The sequence below is a fragment of the Phallusia mammillata genome, chromosome 7 (genome assembly GCF_965637545.1).
Source record: "Phallusia mammillata chromosome 7, kaPhaMamm4.hap1.1, whole genome shotgun sequence".
NCBI lineage: Eukaryota > Metazoa > Chordata > Ascidiacea > Phlebobranchia > Ascidiidae > Phallusia > Phallusia mammillata.
Genome location: NC_137258.1, coordinates 14829977 through 14841995, shown reverse-complemented (window position 1 = coordinate 14841995; position 12019 = coordinate 14829977). Strand labels below are relative to the sequence as shown.

Here is a 12019-nt window from a genome sequence, read left to right as displayed (position 1 = left end):
CACACTGCATCCCCAAGATTAATGCCACTGGCCCCCTGAAAAGAGTGAATTTTTTAAACAATGTCTAAATTTAATGAAATATAGACAGTTTATAGAATACATCATCCATTGATCTCTTTTACCCTGTGAGCCTCACCTTCACCCCAGTAACCCCTAAGGGGGTGTAATTTCTAAACATTGGCCAAGTTGCATGAAATTTTGACTGTTTGTGCAATATGGCATTTTTAGGTGTCGAATTTCACATTTTACCCTGTAGTCCGATCAGTTACCCCATTAGCCCCTTAAAAAGGGTTAACTTTTTAAACAATGTCATGAAATTTAGAAAAAAATTATAATATTCTATATATATGGGACCTATTAAATAAAGTGTAGTAGTGTATGTGCAATGGCAATATGTGCTGAGCCACCCTTCTAGTTTTAACTGTAGTGTTTTACACTAGTGATGCACCGAACCTGCCTAAAAAGGTTCAGGCCGAAAACGAATATTCAGCCGAATCAGGCCGAACCTAAAATCCCCTTTCTTGGACGTTTTCAACTGAACCTTGTGTTGTTGATGCACGTAAACTCAATTATGACAAACCAAAATCACTTTCACAATGCTGAAGCTTTACTAAACTTGTAATATTTCGCAGACAACATGGCTCGTATTTTATAGATACCACAAATAGTTAATAATGGGTCCACAGAAGGGGACACATATTGATTTTACTCAAATTGATTGTTTTGTTTTCTTTCTTTTTTTTTTCCCAAAGTTTGTCCGACTCGTTTTTCCATCAAATGTTTGATGGATTTGGGTGAAATTTACACAGATGGTAGATGTAGTTATGTAGATGTGCATCCCACTTTGTTTTTGTTGATAACCCCAGTATTTACCCGGCTAGCCCCCTAAAATAGGTATTTTTTCCCCGAAGTTTGTCCGACTCGTTTGGCCATCAAATGTTTGATGAATTTGGCTGAAATTTACACAGATGGTAGATATATTTACGTAGATGTGCATCCCACTTTGTTTTTGTTGATAACCCCAGTATTTACCCCACTAGCCCCCTAAAATGGGTATTTTTTACCCAAAGTTTGTCCGACTCGTTTTTCCATCAAATGTTTAATGGATTTGGATGAAAGTTTCACAGATGGTAGATATAGTTATGTAGATGTGCATCCCACTTTGTTTTTGTTGATAACCCCGCTAGCCTCCTAAAATAAGTGAGTTTTTAAACAGTGTCAGAATTGGGTGAAATTTGGATAGCTTGTATAGTATGTCATTTATAGGTGTCGATTGTTGTGTTCAACCCTGTAGTCCTAACATTTACCCTACAAGCCCCCAAAGTGTAAAACGTATTTGTATGTTACTGGGCACCACAAGCGAAAGATTTCTGTGGCGCAATAGTATTACAAGGGCAACCAGTTGTATGTTACTCATTGGGGCATTGTGGGTACTTGTTGGACGTTTTTGCGCCATGGCAGTTTAGCCCTATGACATCAGAAACATTAATGGTTGTTGCTCAAAACACCTCTAGTGGTTGAAATTTTAAACATTGGTGGATTGGGCTGAAATTTTGCAGTACTATTGATTGAGTCATTGTGGTTTTATAAAAGGTTTAAAATGGGTCAGTGGTTTAAAATGGGTCAGTTTTTTAAAATGTTAAATAGGACATACTTCAAACAATATCTGGGGTGAATCTAATTTTATAGTTTGTATTCTACATAGAATTATTATTTAAGCCCAGTGCCGATCACTGTGTTTTACCTTAGAACACCTGACTTTCTCATGGTTATCTCTTGAAATGCATTATCTACAACTTTGCATGTGTGGGGACCCATGAGTTTCTGCTTGCGGAAACGACTAAGGTTATAAAAGACCATGGCTAATATGGGACCCAATGCAAAATAAGCATAGGAAATATATTAATGTTTTAAAATAGGTTATAGTGTAAATGCAACAACAAAATGTGCTAAGCCACCCTTCTAGTTTAAGATGTTTCGCATGGGCGAAAATAAAAATTTAGGTATCATTTCCATGCAATCAAAAAGCTCGGTTACGACCGAATTTTCAAAAAAGTTCGGGCCAAATCCGAAACATTAGAAAACAGCGTATTCGGCCGAAATGTTTTGGCCAACCGAAACTTTGGTGCATGACTATTTTAAACTGGTTTGCCTTCATTGTTGTGAGGATTAATTGCATAACCCAAAAATAATATAAGAACTGGATTCGATATTCTAGATTCGAAACAATTATTCTAGAATACTCAGTTATTCTACTTTGAACATCCCTAGTGTGCACATCTATTCCGAATGGATGCTGTTTATTATGTGTCTTTTTTTCTTTTTTTGTCTAACGCTGGTTTGTTCTAAGTGTTCGGTCATGAAAGAGTGTTTTGAACAAATTTAGATTTACACACATATTACGTAATTATCCAAATTTGACCCTCCCAAATTTTGACCCCCAATAGCCCAAGATCACCAAAGGTTCAAAGCTTCTCAAACGCTAAATTTTTAAATGACTAAACTTGCATGATCAAGGACTTTCATATTTTGTTGGTGGGTGCGTTGTAAAAACTAGAGATGTTCCGAATATTCGGTTTGCCGAATTTATTCGGCAGAATCGGCCACTTTTGCAAATATTCGGTTTCGGCTGAATATTTTATTGCGATTCGGCCGAAACCGAATCTTTTGTGAACACACATTTAAAGCGTAAACGTATCTTTTCTGCCTAGTACCAACGAAAATCGCATCAATCATTATATTTTTTTAACACAATATATCGCTTTTCCAACATTGCTTACGTATTACTAGGCACCCTGATCGATAATTAGAAAACAAAATAGAAAATTATTTATTGCAGCAATGCTACATGTTTTATTATGGTATCATGCATTTTAGTTTGGGCTAAGGTTTGGTATCTAAGTTGTGATGTAAACTTGATAAACAGCACTTTGCTTTGTTTTATGTCTGGCAACTGTGTTGATAAACATCAAACGGTCATTGTCAGCTTGACTTGTAATGGCACAGTAAAGTGAGTTATGTATAAACACAGTAAAGTGAGTTGTGTATAAACACAGTAAAGTGAGTTGTGTATAAATTAGGTAAAAGTTGTTGTTTAACACTAAAGACTGCATGCTTTTGAAACCTGTGGTAAAAGATCATTCACAGTCATTCAGATTTTACACGGCAATAGGTTATTGCAAGTCAATGGTATACATTTGGCGAAACAAAGTTTAGTAAAGAACAATTTGTTACATATAGCTTTGCTGCAAAATGGTTTCTTAATTTTTAGTGTCTCTAATACTGGGATCAGTTTTTACTGTTTAAAAACTGGCCTTTGACTGCAATATCGAAGTCAAAGCTTTTAGAGAATGGTTCAGATAGGATTGGAAGTTTTTTTTAGTATTCTATTTTACTATTGTAAATATATGACAATGCAATGATGTAACAAAGAACATGAGCAAAAACCTTTTTAGTTTGGGTCGATGCTTTTCTGCAATTTGTCCTTAAGAATCTATAAATAATTGCACCATTTTTATTGTGCGACCAAATCGCATAAACATGTGTGTAAGGACCTTTTCGTTTTTGCCTGCATCACTAAGATTAGTAGGTCAAAAATGTTTAACAAATTAGTAAATAGAACATAGAATATAGAATATATAAAATAAAAATATATAGGAAAGCCACCTTTTTAGTTTATAGTCTTTTGATATGCGTAAAATCATATTTTCAGCAAGAACACCTTTTCCTTACCCATCACATCTTTTTTTTTATTTCAGACACTTTTCATGTTTGTCATCCAAGTACAAATGTCCTAAAGCACCAGCAGTTATGAGTTCTTTGCTTGCAAACATAAATGCTTACTACTCTCATACATCACCAACGACAACTCACGTGTCAGCTGGGAATAGATTTGCTGCATCAAATTTTGGGGTACAAACTTAAAAGTTTTGCCGTCGGCTTGTGATAAGTATTGTTTTTTTGGAAATAACATTTTTGACTAACCTGTACTTGGCGCTTGATACTCCCATATGACCATAACCACAGCCACTATGTGCATAGGTTTAATGCTGTTCAAAAAATGTAGCCAAACTGTAGCCTATCATTTGTTAAACAAGTCATCCGGTTTACATTCTGCTTGAATGCACAATTCAGAATTATGGGTCCCCTTCCGTGAAGGGTTATTTTCTTCCCAAAGTTTGTCCGACTCGTTTTTCTATCAAATGTTTGATGGATTTGGCTGAAACTTATACAGATGGTAGATATAATTATGTAGATGTGCATCCCACTTTGTTTGTCCAGAAAACCCTAGTATTTACCCCGCTATCCTCCTAAAATGGGTGAGTTTGTAAACAGTGTCAGTATTGGCTGAAATTTGGATAGCTTGTAGAGTATGCCATTTATAGGTGTCGATTGTTGTGTTCAACCCTGTAGCACTAACATTTACCCCACAAGCCCCCAAAGTGTAAAATGTATTTGTATGTTACTGGGCACCACAAACGAAAGATTTCTGTGTCGCAATAGTGTTACAACGGCCAGTGTTTTTTTTAAGGTGTTTTGACCGTTGGACCGTTTTGGTCCCCCAAATTTCTCCAGCGGTTTCCCCAAAATTTGGACTTGCAACTACAGTACTATTTTTTGGTATTTAAATGAAACACTTGCGGTCTCTTAAAACTACTTAGCGGTCACCCAAACCAAACCTTAAAAAAAAACCTGACAACGGCAACCAGTTGCATGTTACTCGTTTGTGACTTTGTGGGTTGCTTGGTGGACGTTTTTGCGCCATGGCAGTTAGGGGTTGTTAACAGCCCTATGACGTCAGAAACATGACCGGTTGTTGCTTAAAACACCTCTAGTGGTCGAAGTCATTGAGGTTTCATATTTTTTTAGTTTGTGTGTCGGACCCCATTAGTTACCCTGCTAGCCCCCTAAAATGGGTCAGTTTTTTAAACAATGTCAGAATTGGCTGAAATTTAGACAACTTGCAGAATTTACCATTCATAGCAGCTGATTGTTGTGTTTAACCTTGTAGCCTCAATTTCACCCCGCTAGCCCCCTAAAATGGGTGAGTTTATTAAACAGTGTCAGAATTGGCTAAAATTTGGGAAGCATGTGGACTATGCTATTAGTAGGTTTCGATTGATGTGTTTTACCTTGTAGCCCCAACATTTACTCAACTAGCTCCCTAAAATAAATGAACTTAAAAAAACGTCCTAATTATATGAAATTTGCAAAGTTTATTGAACATACTAAGTCCTCTATATAGTATTATTATGTAAGCCCAGTGCCGATCACTGTGTTTTACCTTACAACACCCGACTTTCTCATGGTTATCTGATATCTCTTGAAATGCATTATTTTCATCTTTGCATGTGTGGGGACCCATGAGTTTCTGCCTGCAGAAACGACTAAGGCAGTGGTTCTTAACCGGGGTTTGGCAACGCCGAATCAGGGTTCGACGAAGGTCTTTTTGAAGTACAATACAAATACTGGTTTTCGTCAAACGTTAGGGTCCGTAAACATGTTTATTAAAATATATGTACTGGCGACCGTGGCGTAAATAAACGTCTTTTGCTAAATATTTTGATTTTTAAACTGCTCTAAACTTTTTTTGTGGTACTAAAAAGAGTACCAGCCTAATAACCATATGCATCAGACTTTTTGTACGCCCTTTGTGTGCCAACAATGCGAGCAAAGCAGGTACCACAAGCATCACAATATAAATTATGACATCATAAACACTTTACTGATCTCCACGCTGTGTAGCAAGCTGGAAATTAATCTTGACTTTTTGGGCGCTATTAGATGGTATAGATATCAACCAAGTATTTTAAAACAGAAATAAGCAGGTAAATGGCGGCCGTTGGTGAAATAAGAATCTGCGATGCGGCTGTCCTAGCAAAAAGGTTGCCCGCTGCACTAAGGTTTTATTTTCTTTTTTTGACTTAACAAAGAGCATTGTGCACGTTGTTTGTAAGCAGAAAAACAACGAAATTTTGTTGGCAGCAAAAATTTGTTACTTCAACTTTTTCATGTTTGTGTACAGATGCTAAAAATACAATGCTTCATTTTGGTAAAACCAAAAATTGCCGAAATTAAAGCAATCGTGAAACAAGTTGCTTGTAATATTCAATGAAAATGACCAACAGTAACTGTTGCCACTACGTTTGAACAAAAACTAATTATTTCCCACCAAACAAAATGGGTTAAAACCTAGGATGCAACCTTGGGGTTCGACCAAAGGCTGAAGAATATTGTTGGGGTTCGGCCGTTATAAAAAGGTTAAGAACCACTGGACTAAGGTTATAAAAGACGATGGCTAATATGGGACCCAATACAAAATAAGCATGGGAAATATATTAATGTTTTGAACTAGGTTATAGTGTAAAGGCAACAACAGAATGTGCTAAGCCACCCTTATAGAGTAGTTTCCTTTTAATTTTAACTGATATATGCAATAAACGAAATGTGGATTCTTGTGAAACCATAGGAAATATGTTTTATTTTGTTGTGCAGTGCTGTTTTCTCTAGATACTTAGGTAAACAATTGCACTATTTCAGAGACAGTGACGTAATGTTCTAAATGGTAAAAAAGACACTTTTCACTCATATGCATGATCAGGATTTGTGGAGCCCAACCCCAGTTTTGCAGCTTTAATGATATCCTGTTTTTTTATCGCTTAGTCTCCATGTTTTTATTACTGCTTTTTTGCAGACTGAAAGATTTGTAAAGCTTTTGGATCAACTTCACAATTCCATTCGTATTGATTTGTCCATGTATCGGGTAAGTGTACAGCTGCATCATTATAAAAAATTATTTTAAAGGCAAACTTTATCTTTTGTTAGAAACATTTTCCTGCTTCCAATCCTGAAAAGCTCTCTGACTTAAAATCTACCGTGGATCTGCTCACTAGCATAACTTTCTTCAGAATGAAGGTAAGTAAAGTTTTTAAAAAAATACTGTTTTGAACAAACCTAAATACAACCAGAGTTCTGAATGAGATTTCTGTTGCTTTTTAAGGTTCAAGAGTTGGCAAGTCCCCCGCGTGCCAGTCAAGTGGTTAAAGATTGCTGTCAAACTTGCATTCATTCAACTTACATGTATATTTTTAACAACTGTGCAGAAATATATTATCGGGAATATCATTCTGACAAACAGGTTATTTTTTGTGCAATGTACTGACAAATGTTCTAAAGAATTCGACAATCCAGATTACTGATTGCTAGAAAAATGTGTTGTCCTAAGCAGGTATATTTGTCAATTTGCACGGTTGTCGGTATCCTTCATTGATGGGTCACATATTTGTTTGGTAAAGAAAGAGTGCTTCTAAATTTATAAACAAGTTTGGTAATTACCCAAAATTGATCCTCCCTAACTTAACCCTGGCCCCACAGTGCTAAATATTCTTCTTTAGGTTTACCGCTGCTCTAGTCCACAAGTACAATGTGGTGAAAAACTTATTATGGGTCCCCTTCCATGAAAGGGACACTCGTTGTTTTTGTCTGTATTTTTTTTCTGTCTTACACTGGTTTGTTATACGCGTTTGATCAAGGAATAGTGCTTCAATTTTTTTGCAATTTGCGTGTGGGGACCCATTTGTTTTTGTTTGCAAAAACAATTATATGTGTAGATCAAATGATGTGTATATTAAATTGGTAAATAGGATATAGAATATATAAAATTGAAGTATATTAAAAAGCCACCTTTCTAGTTTCTACTATTTTTGTAAATATATACAACATTGTATTGGTGTAAAAAGAATGTGTACAAAGCATTCCAAGCTTATGTTTATGCGTTTTACTAATTATGGGTCCCCTTCCCTGAAGGGGACACATACTGATTTTACTCGAATTTGTTTTTTTTTTTTTTTGTTTTTTTTTTTCTTCCCAAAGTTTGTCCGACCCGTTTTTCCATCAAATGTTTGATGGATTTAGATGAAATTTACACATATGGTAGATATAGGTATGTAGATGTGCATCCCACTTGTTTTTGTTGATAACCCCAGTATTTGCCCCACTAGCCCCCTAAAATAGGTTATTTTCTGCCTACAGTTTGTCCGACTCATTATGGGTCCCCTTCCCTGAAGGGGACACATATTGATTTTACTCAAATTGTTTGTTGTTTTTTTCTTTTCTTTTTTTTTCTTCTTTTTTTCTGCCCAAAGTTTGTCCGACTCGTTTTTGTGTCATGGCAGTTAGGGGGTTGTTGCCCTATGACGTCAGAAACATTAGCGGTGGTTGCTCAAAACACCTCTAGTGGTCGAAATGTTAAACATTGGCGGATTTGGCTGAAATTTTGCAGTACTATTGATTGAGTCATTAAGGTATCCTATTTTTTTAGTTTGTGTGTCGGACCCCATTAGTTACCCTACTAGCCCCCTAAAATGGGTCAGTTTTTTAAACAGTGTCGGGATTGGATAAAATTTTGGTAGTATGTGGACTATGCTATTTGTAGGTTCCAATTGATGTGTTTTACCTTGTAGCCCCAACATTTACTCAACTAGCCCCCTAAAATAAATGAACTTTTAAAAAACGTCCTAATTATATGAAATTTTGCTAAGTTTATCAAACATACTAAGTCCTCAAATGTTATGTTTTGCCCTGTAGCACCACAACTTAACCAACTAATTCGTAAAATAGGTGACCCTTTTCACAATGTTCGAATTGAATGAAAACCGGACAGCTTGTAGAATTTGCTATTTATGTTTTTGTTTTACCCCATTATGCCACTACTTACTCCTTCGTTTCTTTGAAAAGGAATGTTAAATAGGACATACTTCAAACAATATCTGGGGTGAATCTAAATTTATATAGTTTGTACTCTACATAGTATTATTATTTAAGCCCAGTGCCGATCACTGCGTTTTACCTTACAACGCTAAACGTTCACATGGTTATCTCTTGAAATGCATTATCTATAACTTTGCATGTGTGGGGACCCATGAGTTTCTGCTTGCAGAAACAACTAAGGTTATAAAAGACAGTAGATGGTATCGGACTCAATACAAAATAAGCATAGGAAATATATCAATGTTTTAAAATAGGTTATAGTGTATATGCAAGGGCAATATGTGCTAAGCCACCCTTCTAGTTTTTCCATCAAATGTTTGATGGACTTGGATGAAATTTACACAGATGGTAGATATAGTTATGTAGATGTGCATCCCACTTTGTTTTTGTTGATAACCCCATTATTTATCCCGCTAGCCACCCAAAATGGATGAGTTTGTAAACAATGTTGGAATTGGCTAAAATTTGGATAGCTTGTAGAGTATGACATTTATAGGTGTCCATTGTTGTGTTCCACCCTGTAGCCCCAACATTTACCCCACAAGCCCCCAAAGTGTAAAACGTATTTGTATGTTACTGGGTACCACAAGCGAAAAAATTCTGTAGCGCAATAGTGTTACAAGGGCAACCAGTTGTATGTTACTCATTGGTGGGTTGCTTGCTGGACATTTTTGCGTCATGGCAGTTAGGGGTTTGTTAAAGCCATTAACGGTTGTTGCTCAAAACACCTCTAGTGGTCGATTTTTTAAACATTGGCAGATTGTGCTGACATTTTGCAGTACTATTGATTGAGTCATTGAGGTTTCATAATTTTTTAGTTTAGCGTCAAACCCCATTAGTAACCTTACTAGCCCCCTAAAATGGGTAAGTTTATAAAACAGTGTTGGAATTGGCTAAAATTTGGGTAGCATGTGGACTATGGTTCTCTCTTGAAATGCACTATTTTTAACTTTACATGTGTGGGGACCCATGAGTTTTTACCTGCAGAAACAACTACGGTTATAAAAGACGATGGCAAATATGGGACCCAATACAAAATAAGCATAGGAAATATATTTATGTTTTAAAATAGGTTATAGTGGAAATGCAACAACAAAATATGCTAGGCCACCCTTCTAGTTTGTCTCAAGAAATCTAAAAATACTCGCATCATGATTGATATTCTTACTAATTATGGGTCCCCTTCCCTGAAGGGGACACATATTGTTTTTGTCCGTATTTATGGGTCCCCTTCCCTGAAGGGGACACATATTGATTTTACTCAAATTGTTTTTGTTTTGTTTTCTTTGTTTTTCTTCCTTTTTTTTCTTCCCAAAGTTTGTCCGACTCGTTTTTCCATCAAATGTTTGATGGATATGGCTGAAATTTACACAGATGGTAGATATAGTTATGTAGATGTGCATCCCACTTTGATTTTGCTGATAACACCAGTATTTACCCCGCTAGCCCCCTAAAATGGGTATTTTTCCCCCAAAGTTTGTCCGACTCGTTTTTCCATCAAATGTTTAATGAATTTGGCTGAAATTTACACAGATGGTAGATATAGTTATGTAGATGTGTATCCTACTTTGTTTTTGTTGATAACCCCAGTATTTTTCCCGCCAGCCCCCTAAAATGGGTGTTTTTACCCAAAGTTTGTCCGACTCGTTTTTCCATCAAATGTTTCATGGATTTGGCTGAAATTTACACAGATGGTAGATATAGTCATGTAGATGTGCATCCCACTTTGTTTTTGTTGATGACCCCAGTATTTACCCGCTAGCCCCCTAAAATGGGTGAGTTTTTAAACAGTGTCAGAATTGGCTAAAATTTGGATTTCTTGTCTAGTTTGCCATTTATAGGTGTCGATTGTTGTGTCCAACCCTGTAGTCCTAACATTTACCCCACAAGCCCCTAAAGAGTAAAACATATTTGTATGTTACTGGGCACCACAAAGGAAAGATTTCTGTTGCTCAATAGTGTTACAAGGGCAACCAGTTGTATGTTGCTCATTGGTGGGTTGCTTGGTGGACGTTTTTGCGTCATGGCAGTTAGGGGCTTGTTAACAGCTCTATGACATCAGAAACATTAACAGTTGTTGCTCAAAACACCTCTAGTGGACGAAATTTTGAACGTTGGCGGATTGGGCTGAAATTTTGCAGTACTATTGATTGAGTCATTGTGGTTTTATAATTTTTTTAGTTTGTGTGTCGAACCCAATTAGTTACCCTACTAGCCCCCTAAAATGGATCAGTTTTTTGAAACGTTAAATAGGACATACTTCAAACAATATCTGGGGTGAATCTAATTTTATAGTTTGTATTCTGCATAGTGTTATTATTTAAGCCCAGTGCCGATCACTGTGTTTTACCTTACAACACCCGACTTTCTCATGGTTATCTCTTAAATTGCATTATTTTCAACTTTGCATGTGTGGGGACCCATGAGTTTTTGCCTGCAGAAACGACTAAGGTTATAAAAGACCATGGCTAATATGGGACCCAATACAAAATAAGCATAGGAAACATATTAATGTTTTAAAATAGGTTATAGTGTAAATGCAACAACAAAATGTGCTAAGCCACCCTTCTAGTTTTTTTTCTTTTTACTGTCTAACGCTGGTTTGTTAAACGCATTTGGTTAAAAAAGACTGCATTAAATTTATTCAAATTTGCACAGATGTTAGTTGTTAACCCGAATTTGATCCTCCTGAAGTTTGACCCTGATTGACCCAGCGGTTCACCCACAGGCCCCCAAAACGTACAATTTTTTAAAACGGCGGTACTGACTAAAGTACAGCATCTTGGAGTTTCATGCTTTGTTGTTTTGTGCAATGTAAGGTTTTTTAAAGAATTTTGTATCTTTTTTTCGGATTCACCCATTTTTTGGGTGAAGGTTTCGTACCTAAGATGTAAATTAAACTTGATAAACGTACTTCGATTTCGTTTATGTCGTACAAAACGTCGTTGATCAACATAAATATGAAAAAATAAACTTAACTTTTTCGAACGCCGCAATAAATGATCTTTAAATTCTCGTTGTCAGCTTGGCCGTCGCATAACAACGGGTCTCTAAAGGTCAACTTTTAGGCATTACAACACAGTTAAGAATTTTTCGTCATAACGTATCTTCCTTATTTTTGACAAATCAATTCAAGAATCAGGGTCTTGTTGAACACTAAGGACTGCATGCTGTTAAAAACAGTGCCAAAAGGTCATTAAACGGTCGTTTTTGCGAAACAAAGTTGAGTGAAAAACAAGTAGTTATGTAT

The 12019-nt window shown here is 36.2% G+C and overlaps 1 protein-coding gene across 3 annotated transcripts in view; it reads left to right on the top strand.

Moving 5' to 3' along the window:
• The window catches only part of LOC145238610 (protein unc-13 homolog B-like), a 90721-nt gene that overhangs the window by 48950 nt on the left and 29752 nt on the right, over positions 1–12019 (top strand). For all 3 annotated transcript variants that reach the window (XM_080101831.1, XM_080101832.1, XM_080101830.1), the window contains exons 22-25: positions 3759–3912; positions 6695–6763; positions 6826–6915; positions 7001–7138. In XM_080101831.1, the coding sequence (XP_079957957.1) occupies positions 3759–3912; positions 6695–6763; positions 6826–6915; positions 7001–7138 (451 nt within the window). The remainder of the gene's footprint in view (positions 1–3758; positions 3913–6694; positions 6764–6825; positions 6916–7000; positions 7139–12019) is intronic.